The sequence below is a fragment of the Mus pahari genome, chromosome 10 (genome assembly GCF_900095145.1).
Source record: "Mus pahari chromosome 10, PAHARI_EIJ_v1.1, whole genome shotgun sequence".
In the NCBI taxonomy this organism is placed as follows: Eukaryota; Metazoa; Chordata; class Mammalia; order Rodentia; family Muridae; genus Mus; species Mus pahari.
In genome coordinates, this window is record NC_034599.1 from 97,224,377 (window position 1) to 97,248,613 (window position 24,237).

General features: G+C 44.7%; 1 protein-coding gene across 2 annotated transcripts in view; it reads left to right on the forward strand.

The window, feature by feature from the left end:
- Positions 1-2,133: 2,133 nt before the first annotated feature.
- Positions 2,134-24,237, forward strand: part of Nphp3 (nephrocystin 3) — a 41,502-nt gene continuing 19,398 nt past the window's right edge. For both annotated transcript variants that reach the window (XM_021206097.2, XM_029543847.1), the window contains exons 1-13: positions 2,134-2,748; positions 4,265-4,390; positions 4,967-5,117; positions 7,976-8,128; positions 8,981-9,114; positions 11,352-11,512; positions 14,855-15,011; positions 15,583-15,657; positions 17,753-17,926; positions 20,361-20,464; positions 20,889-21,003; positions 22,624-22,767; positions 23,380-23,477. In XM_021206097.2, the coding sequence (XP_021061756.1) occupies positions 2,368-2,748; positions 4,265-4,390; positions 4,967-5,117; positions 7,976-8,128; positions 8,981-9,114; positions 11,352-11,512; positions 14,855-15,011; positions 15,583-15,657; positions 17,753-17,926; positions 20,361-20,464; positions 20,889-21,003; positions 22,624-22,767; positions 23,380-23,477 (1,973 nt within the window). In that variant the 5' untranslated portion in view covers positions 2,134-2,367. The remainder of the gene's footprint in view (positions 2,749-4,264; positions 4,391-4,966; positions 5,118-7,975; positions 8,129-8,980; positions 9,115-11,351; positions 11,513-14,854; positions 15,012-15,582; positions 15,658-17,752; positions 17,927-20,360; positions 20,465-20,888; positions 21,004-22,623; positions 22,768-23,379; positions 23,478-24,237) is intronic.

Here is a 24,237-nt window from a genome sequence, read left to right on the forward strand (position 1 = left end):
AGGAGAGGAGAGAAGAGAAGAGAAGAGAAGAGAAGAGAAGAGAAGAGAAGAGAAGAGAAGAGAAGAGAAGAGAAGAGAAGAGAAGAGAAGAGAAGAGAGAAGGAAAATCTAGAGAATGGTCCTCAAGTCCCTGAAGGAACAGACATCAGAAAGCAGCAGCTAGAAAGGCTTTGAAAACCTAGGGCAGTCCTTTGGGTACTCTTATAGAGCAAATGTTTCCCTTTAGAAATCTCATGGTACTAACTGGAGAAATCAATATGTAATCCTTCAACTTAGAAAAGTACAAAGGCCAGAAGGATGTCTACGAGGTCAGAGAAAACATGACCAGCTACTTTAAGGAAAGGAGTTCAGGGCATTTGTGGGGGTGGGGTGGGAGTTAGAACGGACCAGCATTTCCAGAGTTCCTTGGAGGAAAGACTGCTTTGTGGTTGATATGATGAGGGAAGGACTGGACATCAGCCAAGACAGTGCTGATAGCAGACCATCCTCAGCCATCAATCTCCACCGGCTAAAGAGAGCAGATGGCTAGATTAAGTAAAAGTTTGAAGTCCTAGCCCCCCAGATAACTTAGGACAACTCCCCAGGGCCATCCCGGCTTCACAAGTCCCTGCAGGGTTGGCTGAGGTCCTTGTTGGGAATGCTGCCCAGGGCAACCTTGCACTGATCCTCCTGTCTTGCCCCAGGTACCTACCCAGCATTCCCTGGTAGACATCTCAGAGTAGGCTTCCCAAGAATCCCTAGGGTGCCTGTGGACCAGATGAAATTCTACAGTCGAGTGAGCCGCCAAAGACTTTCTTAGGTCAGCCCAAGGAGGCTCTGCATGGACAGATGCTTAAAATGCCACTAGATTTCTTACAGCTGGGGAAGGAGTAAGCAAGCGCTGGAATAAAATTATATCCCCCTTGGGCAAGGAGACTCCCGGTAATGAGGATGGCAGCAGAGAGAGAGTGGCTGGCATCCGGAGAATTTTCAAGACTGCCCAAGAAGAAAAGGGCAAGTCTAAAGATTACCAGCACCCAGCTCACAACAGTGTGAGTCAAAGCCACTCCTCACCTTTCTGTCCCCTCTAACCCGGGGAACCGATCTGGGATGGGTAGAAAGTTAAGTTAGCAGACCAAGGGCAACTTGGAACAGAACTTTTAAAAGGTAGCACGTGTTCCCTTCCTGCAAACCCTGTACTTAGCAATTTTCTTCCGTCTAAAATGGGGTCCCCCGCGTCCTTGTTGCCAGGCGTTATAAAATCTGAGCTTATCAAGGATTGTCCAGGGGTGGAGGGGACGGGGAGAGGGAAAGGGTAGGGAGGGGGGTTCAAGTGGTGACGCTTCTAAGTTCTTTCCTGGCTGGCATTATTTATTACATGTTTCCTGAGAGACACACTAGGCTCTGAAGTGCCTCTAGAAAAGAGCCCCTTAGTCAGGAACCACAGAAACAGCTGCGGCGGAGCAGGGGCAGATGAGTATGTGATCTAGTTCTTGCTCACTAAGACTAAGTTCAGGCAAAGGAAGCGGAGCTTGTAGGCTCGGGCCTAGTCTGGAACCTTCCCTTCTGGATGTCCAGATCTCCTGGTACCGCCCAGCTTGCCCAACTCAGTCCTGCCGCCTGTTCCTGCAGAGCAAGTTCTCAGGCCCGCCAGCTCCGTGATACCCATTCCTCTCTTCCCGAGTCTCATTTCTCTCAACCCTCGCTTGTCCAGCTCCTCTCCGGGTCTCATTCAGAAGAGCACGCCTCGGCTTGTCTGGCCATGCCCCAAAACATGGCCCCGCCCCACCGGACTCCCCTTTTCCCTCCTGGCCACGCCCCCTCTCGCTGCCCAGCCAAGACCACCTCTCCGACTCTCTGACTCTGATTCTCTCTTTCTTCTGCTGCTGCCTTACGCTCCACTTACCGGGTTACGACCCTAAAATCTGGCCCGACACTCTCTCTGGGCACTGCTCTTCTCAACTGACCACACCTCCTCTCGCTGCTACGACCCACCCCTCTCTGGTAGCCCCAACATCCCCAGCTTGTTCGGCCACGCCCCGAAAGTGCGGCTCCGCCCCTTCTCAGGACGGCCACTCTTCTTCAACACCACGCCCCTCTTGTTGCCACGTTACGCCCTTCTCCCCAATCACCAGGCCCGGCTCACTTACTGCTCCACTCTTCCTTCCAAACTCCGCCCTCTCCGCTGCTGCACCCCGCCCCACCATCTCGGCCCCGCCCCCAAGGCCTGGCCACGCCCCGGCCACAGCCCTGCTCCTGGCTACGCTCCTCCCTGATTTTGGTTTCTCGCCGCCGCGCTCCGCCCCGCTTGGCAGGCCCCGCCCCCTCCTGGCCCCGCCCCCTCCTGGCACCCAGCAGGCTCTCAGCCCTCAGCCGGCCGCGGGCATCATGGGCACGGCCTCGTCGCTGGTGAGTCCCGCCGGCGGGGAGGTGATCGAGGACACGTACGGGGCAGGCGGCGGCGAGGCCTGCGAGATCCCGGTGGAAGTGAAGCCCAAGGCCCGCCTGCTGCGCAGCTCTTTCCGCAGGGGCGCGGGAGCCGGGCCCGGGTCGCTGCCTCGCGCCGCAGGGGGCGGCGGGCTGCTGGGCGCCAGCTTCAAGTCCACCGGCTCGTCTGTGCCCGAGTTAGAGTATGCGGCGGCCGAGTTCGAGCGGCTCAAGAAAGAGTATGAGATCTTCCGGGTCAGCAAGAACCAGGAGTTACTGTCCATGGGCCGCCGAGAGGCCAAGCTGGACACCGAGAACAAGCGGCTGCGGGCGGAGCTGCAGGTAACGCGGGACCGAGCGCGCCGCTAGCGGGAGGCTCTGAGGAAACTGAGACCCGAGCGCACCGCTCAGCCGCTTGGTGGCACCACCATCCTACCCCAGCTACAAAACAAGTTGTTTTCTAAATTGTGCAGAAGCTGCTCCTCCTTTATGAGGAATCATTATTTGAGTGTAAAATTTCTTATGAGCATCTTCCCCCGCCCCTTTCAATTTCCGGTTCATTCATTAAGACACGTTGAATCAACCCAAATCCTGAAGTCGCAAAATTTCTCAGAGCAACTACACACAACTCCTCCTGGTTTAAGGTATCTCCAAAATGGAGTTCTTGGCTTAGTTTTCTTCGCGAAGTTCGGCAGATTCTGGGGTTTAATGATATGATAGGAATTTTTCTGGAAACCTCCTGGTTTTATGATTTTTAACTGTTGAGATGAAAAGTCTTCCCTGAGAATACTCAAACTCTTAGTCCGTTTAGTTAATAGACTAAACAGTTACTGCAATGCTATTGTAGGCCTTATTACAGATCGCCTTTGATTCATTCAGCTACTAGGTAAAGCAGAATTTCTCGGAGTAAAAATATGGGACTATATGCCATGGGTTCGGGGCCTCTCTGATGGTCATTTGTTTATGCCTTTCTTTTCTGTGAGAGGGATCACTGACAGCCCAAGAGCTCCCGGCCCATCAGAACTTAAACAAACAGCACAGATTTTTATAAAAGAAGGCTCCTTCCTTCTAGTTGGGCATCATTCCCATCAGCTATGAAGCCCTTCACTATCTGCTGGGCTGTTAGCATATTATCTGGAAAGCTGATCTCACTTTCTACTGGGAGACCAATGTGCTTGCCCCTAGAAGGTGGACTTGCGCATCCCTCGTGTATGATGTCATGTGCATCCACCACTGCCCACTAAGAACCATGTGAGGTGGCAGGTAGAAGGGGTCAGCAGGATAAAGAGGCCAATGCAGAGAGGACTGACAGACAGATCGTCACAGATCACAGATCAGCAATTCTAATTCCCTGTGACACCTGTCGGTCCTTTCTTGCCTGCATCATCGTGAGAAAACTCCCCCACATTATTTCATTCAGCCATGTTGACATTTACTGGAGGCCTGTGATGGATCCAGACTGCAAATGGCTCAGGAGAACAGTAAAATGATTAATATATAATACCAAGGAACACAGGAACCTTCATACATACTGTTCTTCAAGCTAAACCTTACAGATTGCATGTCTTATTCTCTTAGAAACCCAAGGCATAGAAAAATCCTGGCACTGGTGCAGTATGTCAAAGAAAAGGCATTAATCTCCATTGAGAGCTCATTGCTGAAGAACCTGTTTACTAGGATTCAAAGATGTTTGCATTTTTTTTCTATCTTGAAATCATTGACAGCATAGAAGTGCCTGGTAATTGATAAGAGAGTGAGTAGAGGGTAGAGATCCCAACATACGTAAGCATGTATGTAAGAATGTAAAATGTGAATGAAAAGCCGTTTTGTTAGGTGATAACAAGGTGCATCATTGCAGGCTCTTCAGAAAACTTACCAGAAGATACTTCGGGAAAAAGAGGGTGCATTAGAAGCAAAATACCAAGCCATGGAGAGAGCGGTCACATTTGAACACGACAGAGACAGGGTTAAAAGGCAATTCAAGGTAAATTCTTGGTATTTCTTCCCATCCCCACCCTCCCCTAAGTGACATAGATTAAAAGCTAGTTTTCAAAAGTTTTCTGAGCCAGGTGTGGTGGCATACACCTTTAAACCCAGGACTCTGGATGAAGAGGCAGACAGATCTCTGTGAGTTCGAGGCTCGCCTGGACTATAGAGTGAGTTCCAGAACAGTCAGAGCTTCATAATGAGATCCTGTCTTGAAAAAAAAATTTTTTTTTCATCTGCTATCCTGCAGGACATAGATAAATCAAGCAACACCAGTAAGGCCATAGAGCTACAAAGGGTTTAGAAATGTTTGGGGAGATTTTGTTTTGTACTTGGTATGAGGGAAACAAATGCGTTGCATGTCACACACACCCATGCTGTCAGACTTCCAGCGGGTTCCACTGTGAACAATAAAATGAGAGTCTGGAGAAGTCTTTCTGTTACAAATGAGGAGACTGAGAACCAGATGGACATTGACTTTTCGAATACACGTTTTTACCCCCTGAAAACTTGATGGCACAACTCTGTGATTACGGAAAAGGTGTTTCAAAATTAAATTCTACCTTTTTAAAAGATTTTTAGGGAGACCAAAGAAAATGAAATTCAGGACTTACTGAGGGCCAAGAGAGAGTTGGAGAGCAAACTTCAGAGGCTGCAGGCTCAGGGGATCCAAGTGTTCGACCCCGGGGAGTCTGACTCGGATGACAACTGCACAGATGTCACTGGTGAGCTCACTTCGTGTCCCACTTTCCGCAGAGCTGTAGGGATGCTCAGGGTGGTCAGTCGTCCTTTCGCCCTCTGTGTGCAGGACTAGTGCTTACTCTGCTCTTACAAACTGGGAGACCTTCTGTGTCTCTCTCAGCTCAGGACAGCCTCTCCTCGAAGTGTACGATGTCGGGAGCTACATTTTCTCTTGTCATCGTATTCTGCCATCCATCCTATCCCATGGGGTGCATGCATGCATGTTCACGCTTATGAGTGAGCTCTTTCTCTTGTCTCTCTGTCTTTCTGGCTCTGTCTCTCTGTCTGTGTCTCTCTGTCCCTGTCTGTCTCTCTGCCTGCCTCTCTGTCTGTCTCTCTATCTGTCTCTCTGTCTCTGTCTCTCTCTCTCTATCTGTGTGTGTGTGTGTGTGTGTGTGTGTGTGTGTGTGTGTGCTGTCTGTCTTTCACCCCCACACCCCACCCAAAGTACCTATTCTGCATTTTTCTCCAAAGGAAAAAAGAAGGTAGAGTGTGCACATTGTTTTTCTTGTTGCTGTGACAAACTGCCTGGCAATAAACTACTTAAGAAGAAAGGTCTCGTTTCTACTCATGGTTCAAAGGCCACAATCCATCACTGCAAGGCTGTCACAGCAGCAAGAGCATGAGGCAGCTGATCCCATTGGCTGTCACAGCAGCAGGAGCATGAGGCAGCTGATCCCATTGGCTGTCACAGCAGCAGGAGCATGAGGCAGCAGATCCCTTTGACTGTCACAGCAGCAGGAGCATGAGGCAGCAGATCCCATTGGCTGTCACAGCAGCAGGAGCATGAAGCAGCAGATCCCATTGGCTGTCACAGCAGCAGGAGCATGAGGCAGCAGATCCCATTGGCTATCACAGCAGCAGGAGGCAGCAGATCCCATTGCCTTTACAGTTAGGAAATGGAGTGATGGATCTTGGGCTCACCTTGCTTTCCCCTCTCCATACAGTTTGGGCCCCCCAACCTGTCATGGAACAGGTCACTTTTAGGGTGGGTCTTGCTACCTCAATTAACCTAGTCTAGATATCCCTGTCAATTTAACAGTCAAGATTAACCTGTGAGGTGGCTACGAGGTGAGGGGCACATTCACCCAGGCCTGATGACCTAAGTTCTTTCCCAGGCCCCCACAAAGCTTCAGGAGACAGCTGATTCCTGAAGCCATCCTCTGACCTCCACATGAGAGTAACCACATGTCCGTGTCTATGCACATGCACATGCACCTGCGCACACACACATATTTGGAAAACTAATTTAAAAAAAAAAAAAAAAGTACCATCACAGGTAGACAGACACCCTGCTTTTCTTGAAGGCACAACTTGAAATACAATCACCTCTGCTCAAATAGCTCTGGCCAAAGCCAAACCTAGACTGGAAAGGGTAATCAATAGATAGGCGACTTGTGTCAGCTAGAGTGTGTCAGCTACCTTAGGAAGGAGAGCTAGGCATCATGGAGTTATATTGTCCACAGATTGTTTCCCATACAGTGATGTAGTCTTTGCAACTTTGTAACAATTGTGGTCTCACTGTTTCCAACCTAGTTCTGTGAGTCATTCAAAAAGCTTTGGTTTTATAATAAACATATAAAACATTTTTCTATCAATAAAAAGGTGATTGAAAAAAAACACAGAATTGAAGGCATTCTCCATGTTTCAAGAAAAAAAAATGAACTGTGTTAATATGAGATAAAGGAAATGCTTCGTGTAGGTGTAAGGAGAAAATGCTGTAGCCGTCCTGTTTATAAGGGTTGTGTTATAGTCTTACAGAGGGATGTAGTTGGGAGTAAGATACAGCAACTGGCAGTTCCTCTTTGGTTTTCATTATATTCTCATTGCATCGTGGCCAGCATCTTGGGGCTCTTACTACTAACTTTTGAGAAAAAGATGCAATGATTCTGAATGGCCAAGAGCAGCTGCAAAAGTCCCTCCTGCTGCCACAGAGCTGGATGGATTGCTTCCATTTGGGCTGCTCAGATGTATCAAAGCTACTGTAGTTGTCTTGGCAAGTTAACAGAAACAAGTCAATGCTCCCTTTTTTGGTCTTTCTCCTTGGTACATTGATTTAAACCTGAAGGACACAAGGTATCAGTTCCCTGTTGATCTGCTACCTTCAAAGTTCCCTCATAAACTGGGCAGAACGGTATCCCCTGTTAATCTCAGCAATCAGGAGGCAAAGGCAAGTAGATCTGTGTGTATTTGGGGCCAGCCTGGTCTATATAGTGAATTCCAGGAGAGCCTGGGCTAAGTCTCATGAAGAAAAGAAAAGTTCCTTCTGATTTTACTTGATGTATACATGTCCAATTGCAGGTAGATTTTTAGAGTTGTCTGTGGTGCCTTTAAAGTCCCTCATTTTGATTTTTTTATTGCATTTATTAATTTATTTATTTTGTGTATACGTATGTGTGCATGTAGACAGGAGTGCATTATGTGGATGTCAGAAGATAATCTGTGAGAAGCAACTCTCTCCTTCTACCAATTTCACTCTAGGGACTGGACTCAGGCAGGTCCTGAGGCTTGGTGGCAAGCCCCTTGACATGCCAAGTCATCTTCCTGGCCCTAAACTGCCTTTTGCTAACCCCCCCCTTGTTTTTAGATTCCTTTTTCTTTTCCTTTCTCCTAGTTTAATCCTTCCTTTGAATTTGAGGTGATGACCAGAATTGTGTTAACTAGAGCTAAAGTGCTCTGCCAAAAGTCAGTGCCAAACTGTTTTTAAAACCATTATTTCAAGGCTTATTATATTTATAAATAGTGTATCTTGATATGGGAACCCCTATTTGACATATGTGGAGAGTGTTTAAACATTTGGTAACTTGGTTTTGATGAAATTCCAATTCCTTGTTGCAAACAGCTGCGGGAACGCAATGTGAATACTGGGCCAGCAGAGCCCTGGGCAGCGAGCATTCCATAGGCAGCATGGTCCAGCTCCAGCAGTCCTTCAGAGGCCCCGAGTTTGCCCACAGTTCTATAGATGTGGAAGGACCCTTTGCGAACATCAACCGAGGTAACTGGTGGTCCCTTGCCTGGTGGTTGTGACTGTGTGTTCTAGAATCTTGTGCAACATAGCATGACACTAGTGTTCTGGCACGTTCCATTGGCAAGCCAGCATGCTTGGAGGCGGTGATTGACCAGGCTGAGACTGCATACATCCTTCTCATCAGGATAACGAGGTTCTCCTACCATCCTGGTTACACAGGTCCTAGCAGCTGTGTCACTCTCTGAATTTGCAGGGGCTTTTGTTGAGGGATTTGATGTAGCATAATTGATATTACTAATATATGCTATAAAGCAAAATACACAAAAGTACTCATTCAAGTCAACAAACGAGTGTGTCTACCATGTTAGGATTACCCGTGCTCCCAAAGCACTGATATGCTCAGAACTGCACAATCATTGCAGCCCCAAGAACCTGTCAGTAGCTCTACTCTTCTCCCTTAAAGCAGTAAAATTGTTTCACTGGAACAATGCAAATTATTTTTATATTGTGTTCTTGATTGCCAGCTAGTTCACAGTTTTTCCTTCCTACTAAATAGCCTAAAGCTGCTTTTCATTTTACACTGAACTCTGTGCCTCATTGGATACCACAATGGGAGAGCAAAATGCCTTGGGAATGCAGGCTCCCTGCAAATAGCAGAGGCCACTGCCCTGGGGAGCCTTTGTTCTCCAGAGGAGACTACATTGGCTCAAATCCCAGAGGAGAACTTGAGGCTACAAATTAATTACCTTCTAATACGTTCTTCTAGCTTATTCAGTAGTAACACATCTATGCCTGTGTCTATTCCAAACTTGCTTGGAATTATTTTGTAAATTTTATTCTGGTATATTTCTCATGAATTTATGGGAATTTGACTTCTAGATGACTGGGATGCTGCTGTGGCTGGTTTATTACAGGCCACACCCTTGTTCTCACATTCCCTGTGGAGTCACCCTGTCAGGTGTTACCTCATCTACACAGACGAAACCCAGCCGGAAATGGAACTGTTCCTTAAGGTGAGAACACTCATAAACTGTATATCCACTCATTGAAAGTACAAGGCCTGGGGCTGGAAGGACCGCTCAGGAGTTAAGAGCTCTGGCTGCTCTTGCAGAGGCCCCAGGTTTGTTCCTCAGCGCACATAAGGTGGTTCACGACTGGTTGTAGTTCCTATTCCAGGGAATATTCCAGATTAGATGCCCTCTTCTATGCTCTGTGGGCATCCAGACATGCACAGAGTACACATGCAGGCAAAACACCCATATGCATAAAGTAAAAATAAATACATCTGTTTTAAGATAAGAGACAGAAAAGGAAATACAAGTTAGTAATAGGGGTGGCACACATCTGTAATCCCAGCACTCAGAAGACAGAGACAAGAGAACTGTACTGAGTTTGAGGCTAGCCAAGACCACAGAATGGGATCCTATCTCAAAACAAGCGAAATACAAATTAGGATCATATTCAGACTATAATTGCATGTAAACTAAGTAGCGTGGTATTTATGAGATTATCCGTCTTAAAAAACAGAAAACATTGAGCTTTGCTTATGACGCAGTTGTGACTCTTAGTTTTTGTTTAACTTTCCCCTGAAGCAAGGACAGGGACTATGCCATGATGAGAGACTAGCATTGGGACTTTGTGGCTTTTTTTCTTTTCATTTAATTTCATACCTAAAATATATCATTAAGATGCTGTTATCTTAGTGGTATACACCTTTAATCCAGCACTCAGGAAGCAGAGACAGACAGATCTCTGTGAGTTCAAGACCAGCCTGGTCTACACAAGGAGTTCCAGGGCAGCCAGGCTATTATATACAGAGAAACCCTATCTTGAAAAACCAAAAGGAAAAAAGAAAAAAAAAAAGGAAAAAAAGCCAACATCTTAATATAAAAGTAGAAAATGTAACTAAAAATTTATAGAGTAGAATGGCCTTTTCTATATTTCATTAATGATTTTCTACAGGGTCTGAGTCCTTCACTAGCTGGGCCTGATTTAGTTGCTGTCCTTAAATCTATATCAGATAACAGCAAAGTTTAATCCTTATAACAACTTTGAACTTCTCAAGGCATCCCATGGAGTTATTCTAAAGCCTGTAGCCACTTCTGGCTTGCTACCTGGTTTCATGTGGCCCAGAGCTAAGACTTGTTTTTGTATTTTAAATTATTGGGAAGAGAAAATATAAGAAGACTTTCATTATGTGAAAATTATATGAACTCCACACATTATCTGTTTTTAAAAAGTGTTCTTGAAACACGCCCAGGAGCAGATGGGGGGGGGGTGAGAGAGGGGAAAGAGAGGGATAAGTTGATCGATCGATTGATTGATCAGTCTATTCCTGCACTACAAAAAGAGTTCGTTGGGACCAAAGAGATTTAAAAAGCTTCTATTGAAACAGTTGAATTATTAAACATTATTATTTTTGTAAAAATATTTGCCACCTAACATTTTGTAGGAGAAATCTGTATGCCACTAATGTCTCAAGTGAACTTTAAATGCATTTGCCTGCCCCAGGAGAAACCCGCTGAATTCAGTCCACAAATTGTTAAAAGATTTATTTAGTGTTCCTTTGTAATATGATTCAATCTTGGTAAGATATTAAAATATTTTAAATCTCAAAGATTCCATCTTGTAATTGGATATAGGTGACTCCCAAGGACAGTTGGAGCCTTCTAACTAATTGCTTTCATAAAAATCATCATGGTTTAGTAATATACTTTATCAAAGACCAATATTTTTTCATTAAGATGTTTAAATTTTTTATGTTTCTGAAAATAAAATCCAGTGATTTTCATTTCTAGGCAAGCCCACTCTCATGGAAGCTACATTTTCTAATTCAAAGCACCATACTTACATACACACACACACACATACACAGAGAGAGAGAGAGAGAGAGAGAGAGAGAGAGAGAGAGAGAGAGAGAGATTAGAATCCTTTAAAACAAGGAAACTAATTATCCATGATAAAAATAACAAGAAATACCAAATCAAACTAAGCTAATGCTTTCTTCTGTTGTTTGATTATGAAATAAGTCATCTTCTGAGCTAGAAAATAGCTTGTTAAGCTATTATTTTTGTTCTAGAGAGAAATTTACTTTTTTTCTATAAGATTTTCTTTAAAATGTGAGTATTTTAATTTTTTGTATTAGAATACAGATATAGAGACTGTTCTAGAGTATGCCTTTTAAGTGATAAGATCTTCTCTACCTTTAGCTAAATATATCATGTGCTTATATATTTTAATTCATTTTTAGGACCATTCACCTAAACTTAAAAGAATGTGTGAGACACTGGGATATTTCTTCCTCGCTGTTTATTTTCCAATAGATGTTGAAAATCAGTACCTTACTGTAAGAAAATGGGAAATTGAGAAGAGTTCTTTAGTTATTTTATTCCTTCACTCAACATTACCCAGGTAAGCAAAAAAAATATTTTTAATTTTCATTCACATCAGCTGCAAAGATATTACTACTAACAAGGGAACTTCAAGGACAAATCCTAATTCCATTCTCATAGTTCAAAACGGTGTGTGAGATCTAATAAACTTCATACTGACCTCACACCCAAATAAAAAATGTAAAGTTTTATACCATCACATCTATCAGCGTCATTAATATAAGGACTGTTTGGCTCAGCAGTCGGCAAATAGTGACCCGGGACCGAACACTGCCAGGTATCAGCTTTTTGTAAATAAAATTTTATTGAAACATATAGTGACATTTTTGAGAATTTGGGGATTTTGGTTTCTTTTTAAAAGACACAGAAATATTGTAAGAATGTGTTTTTGTTTTAATCCCAGGTTGGAATGTGGGCTGCTACAGACTGTCCACAGCGCCTGACTGTGATTTACCTCATGCTCTAACAGAAGCATAGTTTCACCAGCTGCAGATAGTTTCTACAATTGTGTAATGTTTGGAATTCTGGGAACTTCTCAGAGGGTGTATTAATGCTAGAGCCCCAAGAGAAGGGATGGGTGGTTGTTGGTTGTTTAGGGAGGTCAGTTACAGTTTGTTAGTAGCTGTGGTCAAGGAAGAAACAAAAGGAAAGAAGTTAGATTCAGGGATTTTCCTAATTCCTCTCTCCCTCTCTCCTGTTTCTCTCCTATCTCCTGTTCAGAGGTGAAACCCAGGGTGGGGGGGTGGGAGTTGGAATAAAGGATGGGAAAAAGAAAAACCCACAAAGTAGCAAATACCAGATGCAGAAACACAGTTGCATTCATTGATTTCTGTAAATTTTTTTTTCTGTAAATTTTTTTAGCAGCTGCTTTCATACTATAACAGCACAATGGAGTATTTACATCAGACACCCTGTGTCCTACATAGACCAAAATGTTTATTGTCTGACTTACAGAACAAAGCTGGTGGCTTCTCATCTCAGTCCACAGTACACCTTGCTGTTTTCTTTCTTTGGTCACAATTTGAGAGAGGTGAAGTTTCAATCTGAATATAACTGTGTTAATGAATCTTACCTACTAGGTTTTTAATCAATCAAAAATACATAGTATAGATATAGATAAAAGACAGCATGGCCATCGTGGGAGGTTAGCTATTCTATCCAGACATGTTGACTGGATTAAGCCCTTATAAAGCATTAGTTGCCTTTGAGTGGGGTCCAACTATGACTGCTAACTGTGTGCAGAAGGGTGAGATCTCCAGGTCTACCTCATTCCCTGCAGTAAATCCTATCCTTGGTCCTACAGTTCTGCCTTGTAGCTGGGCCTGATAACTCAAGCTTAGAGTCTCAACTGCTCAGTAAGCTGAGGCAGGAGGACTGCAAATTGAAGACTAGCCCAGGCAGTATAGCAAGATCCTGTCTCAAAATGAAAAACCAAGGACTGGGTGTGTGGCTCAGTTAGAAGGGGACTTTCCTAGCTTACACAGGTGCCAGGGTCCAGCCCCAACATTCAGGCACCTGAAGAAGGCATCAATGGGTGGCACTGGTAGAAAAGCTAATGACTTTTGGTAATTTAATTCTCTCTTGCTATTCAGGGGTCTAAAGCTGCTGGCTGCTGGCAATTAACTCCTGCTGATAGCAGTAGGGGGAAAGAAACTTAGTTACTTGGGTTCTTGTCTCTTTGACTCAGGGACCTCTTGCTGGCCAGAGGAGATGCTCAAAGTTTGTTAACTCTCTGTGAGTCACAGAGAAAAGAAAAGGAAAAAGAGGGGGCAGGAAGGAGAAAGTCGAGCATCCATACAGACACATGCACACTGGATGAAGTAGAAAAAGGCTATACCAATAATTTATGGTTCTTAGTTTTTATTCCTTCTCAGGATAATTGATCATGTGTTTGTTTTTTTTAAGCATTTTTACATTTCATATGTTCATAGTACGTTTAAGACAAAGGTTCATGTCATAGGTTAATAAGGATTAAGGAGTTACAACAGAATTGTTTATGTCTTTCCATTAAGTACCTGACTAAACATCCATTATGTATTTTTGACTCCACAAGTTCATTATAAGTTTAAAACAATAGTTTTTATGTCACAAGATAGTGTGGTTTTGCCAAAAGATAAATCATCTGCCTTGTGTCTTATTATTTTGAAGTCTTGAATAGCCAGACCAGTTCATCATTTATTTTCTGTCCTTGCACCTACAATAAACTGCCCATTCCCAGTTTATGACCTGTAGTTACCAGACAGTGGATTCATTCCTAACCTACAAGGAATGTTTTCCTTGATTATAAATTTGTTCCAAGCCTGTTTTCTTTTCCTAGTACAGTTAGCCCAGACACATAAAGGTTTACAGAGTTCTATTTGCAGCTTTTATTCTACAGAGGACTTGAAATTACTTGTATGAATTTAAGGGGTTCTATAAAATCATTATCAGGAATTATGAAATCATCAATTCAGTTAAACAATGTTATTACATGAAAGTACATCTTCATATTGATTCTGCAGGAAATCTTCCCAGTAGGGTGGCTGATGCCCAGGGATCATTAGGCTATGTAATAGTGGCAGGAAAGGCATGGCAGCAGCGAGAAGCAATCCTAGGATGAAGTTTCTGAGGCCCCTGCATCTCAGAGCACACCCATGGCAGCCATGCAAAACAGTGGGCCAACTCCAGAAAACTCACTTGCTTCCCATAGCCTTCCCTAGATGGTTTCTGACTCACAGGATTCTGGGATCAGTTCCCAACACAAAAACAGGCATAGTGATGAATGCCTGTATTCAGAATGCCAGCATTCAGAAAGTAGAGGTTAAAAAGAAGAGATTGGGTATAAAACTCAATGGTAGATTAATTGCCTAGTGTGCGTGAAACTTTGGATTCCATGTTCAGTTATACATATACACACACGACACACACACATCTATTCACCTATTCACACACACACAACACACATTCATCACACAACGCACATTCACCACATAACACATACTCACATATACAGACACTCATTCACACACACATACACACATACACACTCACACCAGAAACACTCACATATACACGCAGACACACACACTCACACAAGACATACACACCACGTACTTATTCACCCACATTCCACATAAACACATCTCACATCACACATACATCATGCTTATACCACACCGCACACAGACGCACGTCTTACAGTGCACACGTACACACACACAGAGGCACACACATGTAATTTTGGAAAGCTTTTCTTCCTTCGTAAGAAGGGCAGTGGGCCCTTGTCACCGTGGTAAAAGCTCGTTTGGGCACTTAGACTGGCCGCCTAAGTCCCTGCTGCCACAGAGCTGTGTCGCTCATGAAATAATAATTTCCCATCTAGTTTTTTACTGGAAGACTGTGAAGAAGCCTTCCTGCAAAACCCAGAAGGAAAACCAGGATTAATCTACCACCGTTCGGAGGACGGGAAAGCCACTTGCGACTCTGTCCAGCAGTTCCTGGATCAAGTTTCCAACCTAGGCAAGACCACTAAAGCCAAGGTAAGACACAGAGGAAATGTCAGAGGGCATGCATGGCAGAGATGAGACCAGAGCCGGGAGGGGGGTGGGAATGGGGAAGGAAGTCAGGGTGTCTGTAGAGAGGGGACATAGAGGAAGGATGGCCCAATGAGATCGAGCCTGGGAAACCTCAGGGATCCTTTTAAGCACCTGGACTTTTCCCTTGGAGTGAGGTTTGTTTGGCTTTGAGCAGAATGGCAGGGACAGGTGTGGACCTCTGTCAGTGATTTGCTTGTTGTTGTATGAAGAATAGAGTAGTTGGCAGGGTAGTGAGAGGTCTGAGACCTGGTGTAGACATCTGGATGACAGATGCTGGGACACACACACACACACACACACACACACAAAAAAGTTCACACTGAATCTCTGTGCGACCTGAAGCAAGTTTCGGTTTCCTCTTCTGAAGCACAGGTTTGCAGTATAGTATCTTTGTTGTGAGGAACTTGCTGGGATAAAAAGTTAAAATGATAAAAGGCATACTGCTGCCCCTCTCTCCTGATGCTGATGTGGCTCTTACTGTGTTTCCTTGTTACCATTGAACCTTTTCTCCCAGATCATCGAACACTCGGGAGATCCTGCGGAGGGCGTGCATAAGATTTATATGGGTGTGGAAAAGATTATTAAACAGGTAAATATGCATTTCTCTGTTAAGTTTTCATCTAAAATAGCTTCATAGTAATTTTTTTTTAAAAAAAAGAGTTTTCCAGACAAAACTACTTGTGTGTCATTTTTGAGAACAGTACCCCAGGAAAGCACCATCTTTCAGTTGGGAGTTGTTACTGGAATGAGAAAGCGGTGTTGTCAGGATTTGCCTCACCAAAGCTGGGCTGCAATGCCTGTTAGGTGTAAAATGTATCGAAAACACAAAAATCCAGAGCATGCAGTTGAGGATAAATGTCCATTTTACTCCACAAAGAGGTTTTGCGGTTGGGATTTTTACATATTTGAGATGTCCCCCACCTTGCTATCCCTAACAGCAGCAGAGAGGCTAAAAGCCCCTTTCGGGGGAACGGGACCATGGTCCATGGAGGCATCTGGAGCTGGACTCTTTGAAATCTCATGTATTTATATTTTCCATAGCTGCCTGAGATTATATTTTATGCAAAAAAAAATCACCTCAGAATTGGGTCAGCAAAAATACCAATAACTAATGTCAAAAGACAGAGAACACCCTTCTCTCCAAGTAAAATGAGCACAGTGGGACGGTTACCTTGCTTCGCCTGATCCAGAGACCTTACCTGAGAAGCGGGGATTTATACTGCTTTTTGTTTGGCATTTGTTTTTTGAGAAAGATCCCTAGTACCAGCTCTGACTGGCCTGGAACTCACTTTGGAGATCAGGCTGGCCTCGAACTCAGAAATCTGCCTGCCTCTGCCTCCCTAGTGCTGGAATTAAAGGCATAGGTCACTATATCTGGCTTCACCTTATCTAATTAAATTGGATTGTGGAGATAGATATCTGTCATCCGAGGAGAGTGAGCCCAAAATGTAACGCTACGACACTTGGCAGCACATTTATGCGTCCTCCTGTACAAAGATTGCCCAGGTGATTCTGAGCTTTCCAAACTCACAGTTTTAGAACCAAAAAAAAAAAAGAAAAAAAAAAGGTGAGATGAATGAGGACCATGAAATGAACCATGCTTATCATCCCTGTGTTTTCAGTGGTTCCATCGGGAGATTAAATGTGACAGCAGAGAGGCTTGACAGCAAGAAATGCCATCTCACTCAGAGCCAGTGGCACAAACCTTTTGTTTGTTTGTTTGTTTTGTTTTTCGAGACAGGGTTTCTCTGTATAGCCCTGGCTGTCCTGGAACTCACTCTGTAGACCAGGCTGGCCTCGAACTCAGAAATCCGCCTGCCTCTGCCTCCCCAGTGCTGGGATTAAAGGCGTGTGCCACCATGCCCAGTGGCACAAACCTTTAATGCCAGCACCCGGGAGGCAGAGGCAGATCTCTGAGTTCAAAGTCTACAGAACAAGTTCCAGGTCAGCCAGGGATACACATAGAAATTCTGTCTCAAAACAAGAGAGAGAGGGCAGAGAGAGACAGAGACAGAGACAGACAGAAACAGAAGTTCCATCTGGGTAATTCAGTTTTATGCCATATTTCATAGGCATCAGTGCAGTCTTCGTAGTCATTCACTAACGGGGCTGAAGAGATAGCTTAGTCCGCAGAGCACTCACCTCACAAGCATGAGGACCTAAGGTGGGTTCCAAGTACACACTTAAAGAATACAGGCATGATGGCATGTGCCTGTAAATCCCAGCACTGCGGGAGCAGAGACAGGAAGATTCTCTTAGGCTCACTAGCCAGGCAAACCCAATTGGGACGCTCCTAGTGACAGACTGCGTCTCAAAGGAGATAAGTATTCCCGAGGATGGCACCCAAAGCTGTCCTCCAGCATCCACACTTATGCATACTTTTTAAAAAGTCATTCACTAGCCAGATACAATTGCATCTATTACATGGCACTTTCTAGAAAACAAATCCCATCAAACATCCTGATTTCACTTTAATGGAAAGGAACTCTTTATGTTTTTAGTATTTTCGTTTTACACTGGGATTCTATGGTTACAAATTAGTTCTTAGAGGTACTTAAAATAACTCCTTCTTATAAGCCTGAGTCAGCTCTTACTCACCTAGGCAGGTAAAGCCCTGCAAGCTGGCCCCATCTTCGAGGTCTCGGAAGTTCACTTGCTTTCTGTTTCTTGTTCTTTATACTTAGGACATCCTTGGCCTTGAGAACACAGACGTGGAGGAGAAAGATGGGGGCAGTGAGGATTCCACTCCAGAAGAAGATGATTTTGGGGATGTTCTGTGGGACATACACGATGAGCAAGAACAGATGGAAGCCTTTCAGCAGGCTTCCAGCTCCGCCCATGAACTGGGATTCGAGAAGGTAAACTTCGGAGCCCTCTGTCCAGCGAAGTTCAGCGGCTGGCTGGGGGAGAGGGGGGGACAGCACAGCTGGTAAAGCTCTTGTCATCTAACTATGAAGACTTGTGTTCAGATCCGCAGCACGCATGTGCAAAGTCCAGAGCTATAGCTCCCTTCTGTAACCCCAGTGCGTGGGCGGGCAGAGGTATGGCAGATCCCTGAAGCTCATTGGTCAGTCAGCCTAGCCAATCAGTGAACCTGGGCTTAAGGAGAGACCCTATCTCCAAAAATAAGGTGGAAGGTGATAGCAGAAGACACTAGATGGGAACTTATGGCCCCGCATGCAACCGCACACATACCTGCATGCACACACACACACACACACACACACACCATTAAAAATAATAATAATAAAATAAGTTACAGCTTAAAGGCTTTCATATGCTAATGCTTTCCTCTGAGCATATTCCAGTTCGTCACTGTGTTACCTGCTCTAAAGGCAGGATGACCCTTATTGAGATGTGCTTAGATTTGGATCATAGGAAGACGATGTGACGACATATCTTTGTGAACACCCATCATTTTTATAGATGATGGATTCATCAGCTATGTGCCTGTTATGCTACCAACTGCACCTCACCCAGATCAGGCTAGAAAATGTGGCCGTAGTAAGACCAGACTCTCAGCTCTTCCCAACTGTTAAAAGAATTAAAATCCCGAACGTCCAGAAAACAAACTCAGGTAGTTCACTCAATGGGCAGATCAGCCATTCAGTTTGGGTCTAATCAGGATCTATAAACATCTAAAATGATTAACAACATGAAAGTTCTAAGAAGCATGCCCAAGCTAAGAAGTACTTAAACTAATACACAAAGCGGTTTTTAAATGTGTATGCATTATGGATCGAGCGTGGGAGGGATGCCCTGCTTGTCGTGGTGCATATGTGACTGTCAGAGAAAATCGCTTCTCCACGTCCAACATGTGTGTCCTGGGAGTTGAACTCCAGCCGTCAGTCAGGCTTAGTGGAAAGCACCTTTAATGGACTGAGCCATCTCAACTTGAGTCTACAAATTAATTTCTAAAGGCGATCACAGAAGTTAACATGAACAGTTGCATGTTCATGTTCATTTTATAGAGCCCTTGGAATTTAAACTGCGCTTCTTGCTTGGTTCTCTCAAATCCCTTGGCCACTCTAAATGTAGCCTTCATTTTCTTCATATTCATATGCAGAATTGCTAGTGCCATTGCCTTCTTAGGGCAATGCTGCAAATATTCAGCCAGATGAGGCCCCTAAAGCAGAGCTTAGTGACTGGCATGGGGTTAACATTAAGTGGCGATTTTTTAAATAGAGGTACTGATGCTGTGGATTAGAAGAAGAAACAATCTGACATGACTTCCCCATGAGCACACACAGAATACATTTTAACTGTGGCCCACATCTGAGGATTTTTCCCTTGCAGCAAGAAGGCCCAATGTGGGGACCACAGATCTTTAAGTGGGTTTTCTGTAGAACTGTGAACCATTGGGATTGATAGGGTAATAAACCAACAAAGGCCTTTCCCCCACTCCCACACACCCCCCCCCACCTCCCGTTCCTTCAGAAGCAACACTGCTATGAGAACCACTGGGGTTCCTTGGTAGTTGATTCATGTCTAGAGACTACAAGCAGAAAGACTATACCAAGGATGGATTCCTACAGTTGGAGATTTTACTGCCAAGAAGCCACAAGCTATTAAGGATGTTAAAACACCAGCAGCAGTCAGTCTGAAGTCTGTAGGCAGAGCAGTGTCAAGCTGGCTGTGGACACTCTTAAGAACTATTGTGGCATTTTGCTTGTGTGAGCACAGCCTTCCAGGTGTGGCTACTTCTGTGTGGCTGGGGAAAGCCCAGGAAGAGAGGATGGAATTCTTGGACTTTACTGAGAACTCAGTGTCATGAAGAGCTCAGGCAGTCTGTCTGAGCCTGGCTCTCTGAGGCCGCCTGGGAGACTGGGGGTGGGGGTGGGGGACCCGCAGAAGAAACCTGCTTTTGTTTGGACCCATTCTTAGTAAGCCCTGAAAACTAAAGCAGCCTCTGGAAATCCAAATTCATTCTTCTGATCCACAAATCTAGGGCTGCTGTCTGGGCTCGCACGGCCCTCTGGGATACTTCCTGTAGTCGAGGGGTTCCAGTGTAATGTGATGGGCTCTTTGCGGTATTTCAGCAAACATCTGAACATTGTAAAACCCCACCAAAATCCATGCTGCCCCTCACACTCTGAGTTGCAGCAATGCCGTGGGGCCATTTGCTGCTTCAGGCTCCAGTGCAGCACCCGTGCAGGCGCTCTCAGCCAGCCGCAAGTTTGTTTTCTCACACGCTTTCCTCTCATGTTTTCAAAGGATGATGAGAGGCCTATGCAGTCTCATAATATAAATAGTGTAAATCTGTTTTCTGTTTCTTTCTTTCTTTGTTTCTAGTATTACCAGCGCCTGGATGATCTGGTGGTGGCGCCGGCCCCGATCCCACCCCTCCTGGTTTCTGGAGGACCAGGTTCTGGAAAGTCCCTTCTTTTATCAAAATGGTATGACGAGATGCAGTTAAACCACTCTTCTCGCCGTTTTGTTTGTTTTGTTTTGTTTTTTAGAGACAGGGTCTCATGTAGCAAAAACTAGCCTGGTTTCAATCTCACTGTGTAACTGAGGATGACCTTGAATTCCTCATTTTACTGTATCCACCTCCTCTAACTGCATACTCTTAGTTAAATGTTTATTTTATTAACATTTTATGTTAATTAACATCATCTTGCAATTAAAGTGAGGCAATTCGTTTAAAAGGTTCTAAAAATAGAATGAGCTCACTAATCTCCCTATTTGTTGCAATGTGACTAACCATGTCCTTAAGGACTCTGGGGGCAATGTTTGAGGTCCGGCTCTTAGTGTATCTGTTGTCTCGGACCGTAAAGGACCGCTGTCAGTTGTATAAAAAGTGCCGTGTTTTTCTCTCAGGATTCAGCTGCAGCAGAAGCATTTCCCGAACACCCTGATCCTGTCTCATTTTGTGGGGAGGCCAATGTCAACCAGCTCGGAGTCCTCCTTGATCATCAAGCGGCTGACCCTGAAGGTATGATGTGGGCACTCCGGAGCCATCTGGATGTTAGGCAGATTCTGAAACTATTGGGACTGAGTTGATAACAGTAAACAAACGTTTGGGGTTATAGGTAGAACATCACTACTTTGAAATCTGAACTGCCCCAAATTCTGCAACTTTTTGATAGTTTGAAGATTGACCATGGGGGCCTTGCGCATGCTCCAGCCCCAGGAAACATCTGAAGCTTTCTGAGTATCAACGTGACAATCCAAGTGGAAAATTCCATGTCTGAGCTTATGTCACAATTAAAACACAGGCTCACTTTGGAAGGTTCAGAATTACCTTCAGGCTACTTATAAAGTGTGTATATGAAATATAAATGATTTTCATATTTAGACTTCAGGCCTGTTCCCAAGATCACTCATTATACATGTGTGAATATTGCCCAGAGCCCCAAAATCTGAAATCTGAAATACTTCTGGTACCAAACATTTCACACAAGGAATACTCAGCCTACAACAAGCTATCTTGGGCTCGTGTAAGGTTCAAAATCTAGTATTTGGGTTGAAGAAATGGCTCAGTGGCTAAGAACACTGTTGCTCTTACAGAGGACCTAGGTTTGGCTCCCAACACCCACCTGGCAGCTCACAACCATCTGTAACTCCAGCCCCAGGGGATTTGACACACTTTTCTGGTCTCCATGGGCACTGCATGCACATGGTACACATACTTACATGCAGGCAAAATATTCATACACATACGATAAAAGTAAATAAATTTTTTTAGTTATTTTTTTATTAGATATTTTATTTACAATTTTAGCGCTGTCCCGAAAGTTCCCTATACCCTCCCCCCACCCCTGCTCCCCTACCCCACCCACTCCCACTTCTTGGCCCTGGTATTCCCCTGTACTGGGGCATATAAAGTTTGCAAGACCAAGGGGCCTCTCTTCCCAATGATGGCTGATTAGGCCATCTTCTGCTACATATGCAGCTAGAGACACAAGCTCAGGGGGTACTGGTTAGTTCATATTGTTGTTCTACCTACAGGGTTGCAGCCCCCTTCAGCTACTTGGGTATTTTCTAGTAAATAAATTTTTAAAAAATGTTATGACTTACAGTCTACAAAGAAGATCCAGTCAGTAAAGTGCTGGCCATGTAAGCATAAAATCCAAGTTTCTGTCCCCGGCATCCATGCAAACACTTGGGCATGGCAGCATGCGACGTGTCTGTAACCATTCCATATTGGTGTGGACAGAGACAGGGGGATCCGTGGAACTTTCTGGCCACTAGCCTAGCCAGTCAGCGAATTCCAGGTTCAGTGAGAGACCCTGTCTGCAAAGATAAGGTGGAGAACTAATTGAGAAAGATACCCAACATCACCCTCAGACCCTCACATGCAAGCACACGCATGCACCGGTACATGTATATGTGCACGTGTATGTGAGAGTGCTCTTGAGCGCACGCACGCCCGTGTGCGCGTGTGTGCACACACAAACACACACACACACACACACACACACACACACACACATACCCCGGTGGTGAGTGAGTGCCGACATCCACAGTGAGGATGGAGAGGTCCCCCTGCTACCGTGGAGTACGGCTGACTTACATTGCATGTGATTTACTTTGTCACCCTGTCACCCCGCAGCTGATGCGGCACTTCTGGGCAGTTTCTGCTCTGACACTGGACCCTGCGAAGCTTCTGGAGGAATTTCCACGTTGGCTGGAGAAGCTCTCTGCCCGGCACCAGGGCAGCATCCTTATCGTCATCGATTCCATAGATCAAGTTCAGGTGCAGCTCTCACTGTGTCTTCTATTAGCAGATGCACTCAGAGGCTGAGGGGGCCAGCAATGGTAGCAGCGGCCATCTCAGTTCTGGGCTTCAGGGAAGGGAATGATGCTGTTCGGTTTATTTCTCCTTGATTCTGGAGAAGTGTCTGAATTAAAAATAAAATAAAGAAATAATTGTATGCATATAGACAGTAGCATCAAGTAAATATATATACTTAGCAAAAAGTATTTATTTTGACTTGGAGTGGGGGATTGAGATAGGGTTTCTCTGTGTACCTTTGGCTGTCATGGAACCCATTCTATAGACCAGGCTGGCCCCAAACTAGCAGAGACCCACCTGTCTCTGCCTCCCGAGTGCTGGCATTAAAGGCCTACTCTACCACTGTCCAGCCCTATCTTGACATCATGTTAAGGCATTGACATTTCCTTAAATGTCCAGAATTCAAACTTGGTGATAGTAGTGTTTTTCTAACCTAGGATAAACCATTCCCAAATAAGAGTCATATCCTTAATAATAAGGAAAGTGTCATGAGACTTTTATCCCACTAGAGAACTTTGGGGATTGTTCTGAAATGCTGTTGTTATAAGTTGACTTCTGTTGTGTGCTCTGAAGCAAGTGGAGAAGCACATGAAGTGGCTGATCGACCCCCTGCCGGTGAATGTCAGAGTCATTGTTTCTGTGAACGTGGAGACCTGCCCCACAGCATGGAGGTATGGCCAAATCCAGTACTTTCAGAACGAGAGCTGTTTCACGGGGCAGGCAAGGAAAGGGTCCTGACCTGTGTCTGTGGTCTCCTTGTAAATGTCAGTGAGGCTGGGGAGAGGTGGGTGGCCTCAAGGAGAAGGCACCATCTGTAAGGTTTGGGGTGGGAGGGAAAGGGGACTGGAAGTGACCACAAACTCTCTGGACCTAGAAATGAAAGGTAATTGTGACTTCCAGGTCTGAAAAAGGAGACCCAGGGAATGGGCAGGTTCTGTTGGGTGGGGAGGGGGTGTTATAGGGTTGTTTCTTGAGTGGGTTTAATTTGAACTGCCAATTGTAAATCTAAGTAATGACATACAGTAGGCAGGTCAATTTGTGGGTGAGAAAATTGGAGAGGTGAGTCAGCCTGCGAATTGCAATCTTGATACCTGTTATTCTAGGACGCAGGTTCCTTTTTTTGCCAACCCTCAAAAACTTATATAAGGGGTGAATTCTGTCAGGCAGTATTCCTTAGGCTATTTATTCTTACCCAGGGGGAAAAAAACCTTGTCATTTTTTTCCTACAAGAAAACCTTTCTTCCCCCAGCCATGCCTCCTTAAGGAACTTTGATGCTATGTGCATACATTGTATGTCAGTGTGCATCTGTAAACAGATCTGTGCGTATATCTGTGCTCTGCACACAAGCATTTTTTTTCCTGTCCCTAGTCATTTGCCCTGTAAGTAGCCGGGTGCAGAGACCATTTTGAACCGCTCCTCCTAAGCACCAA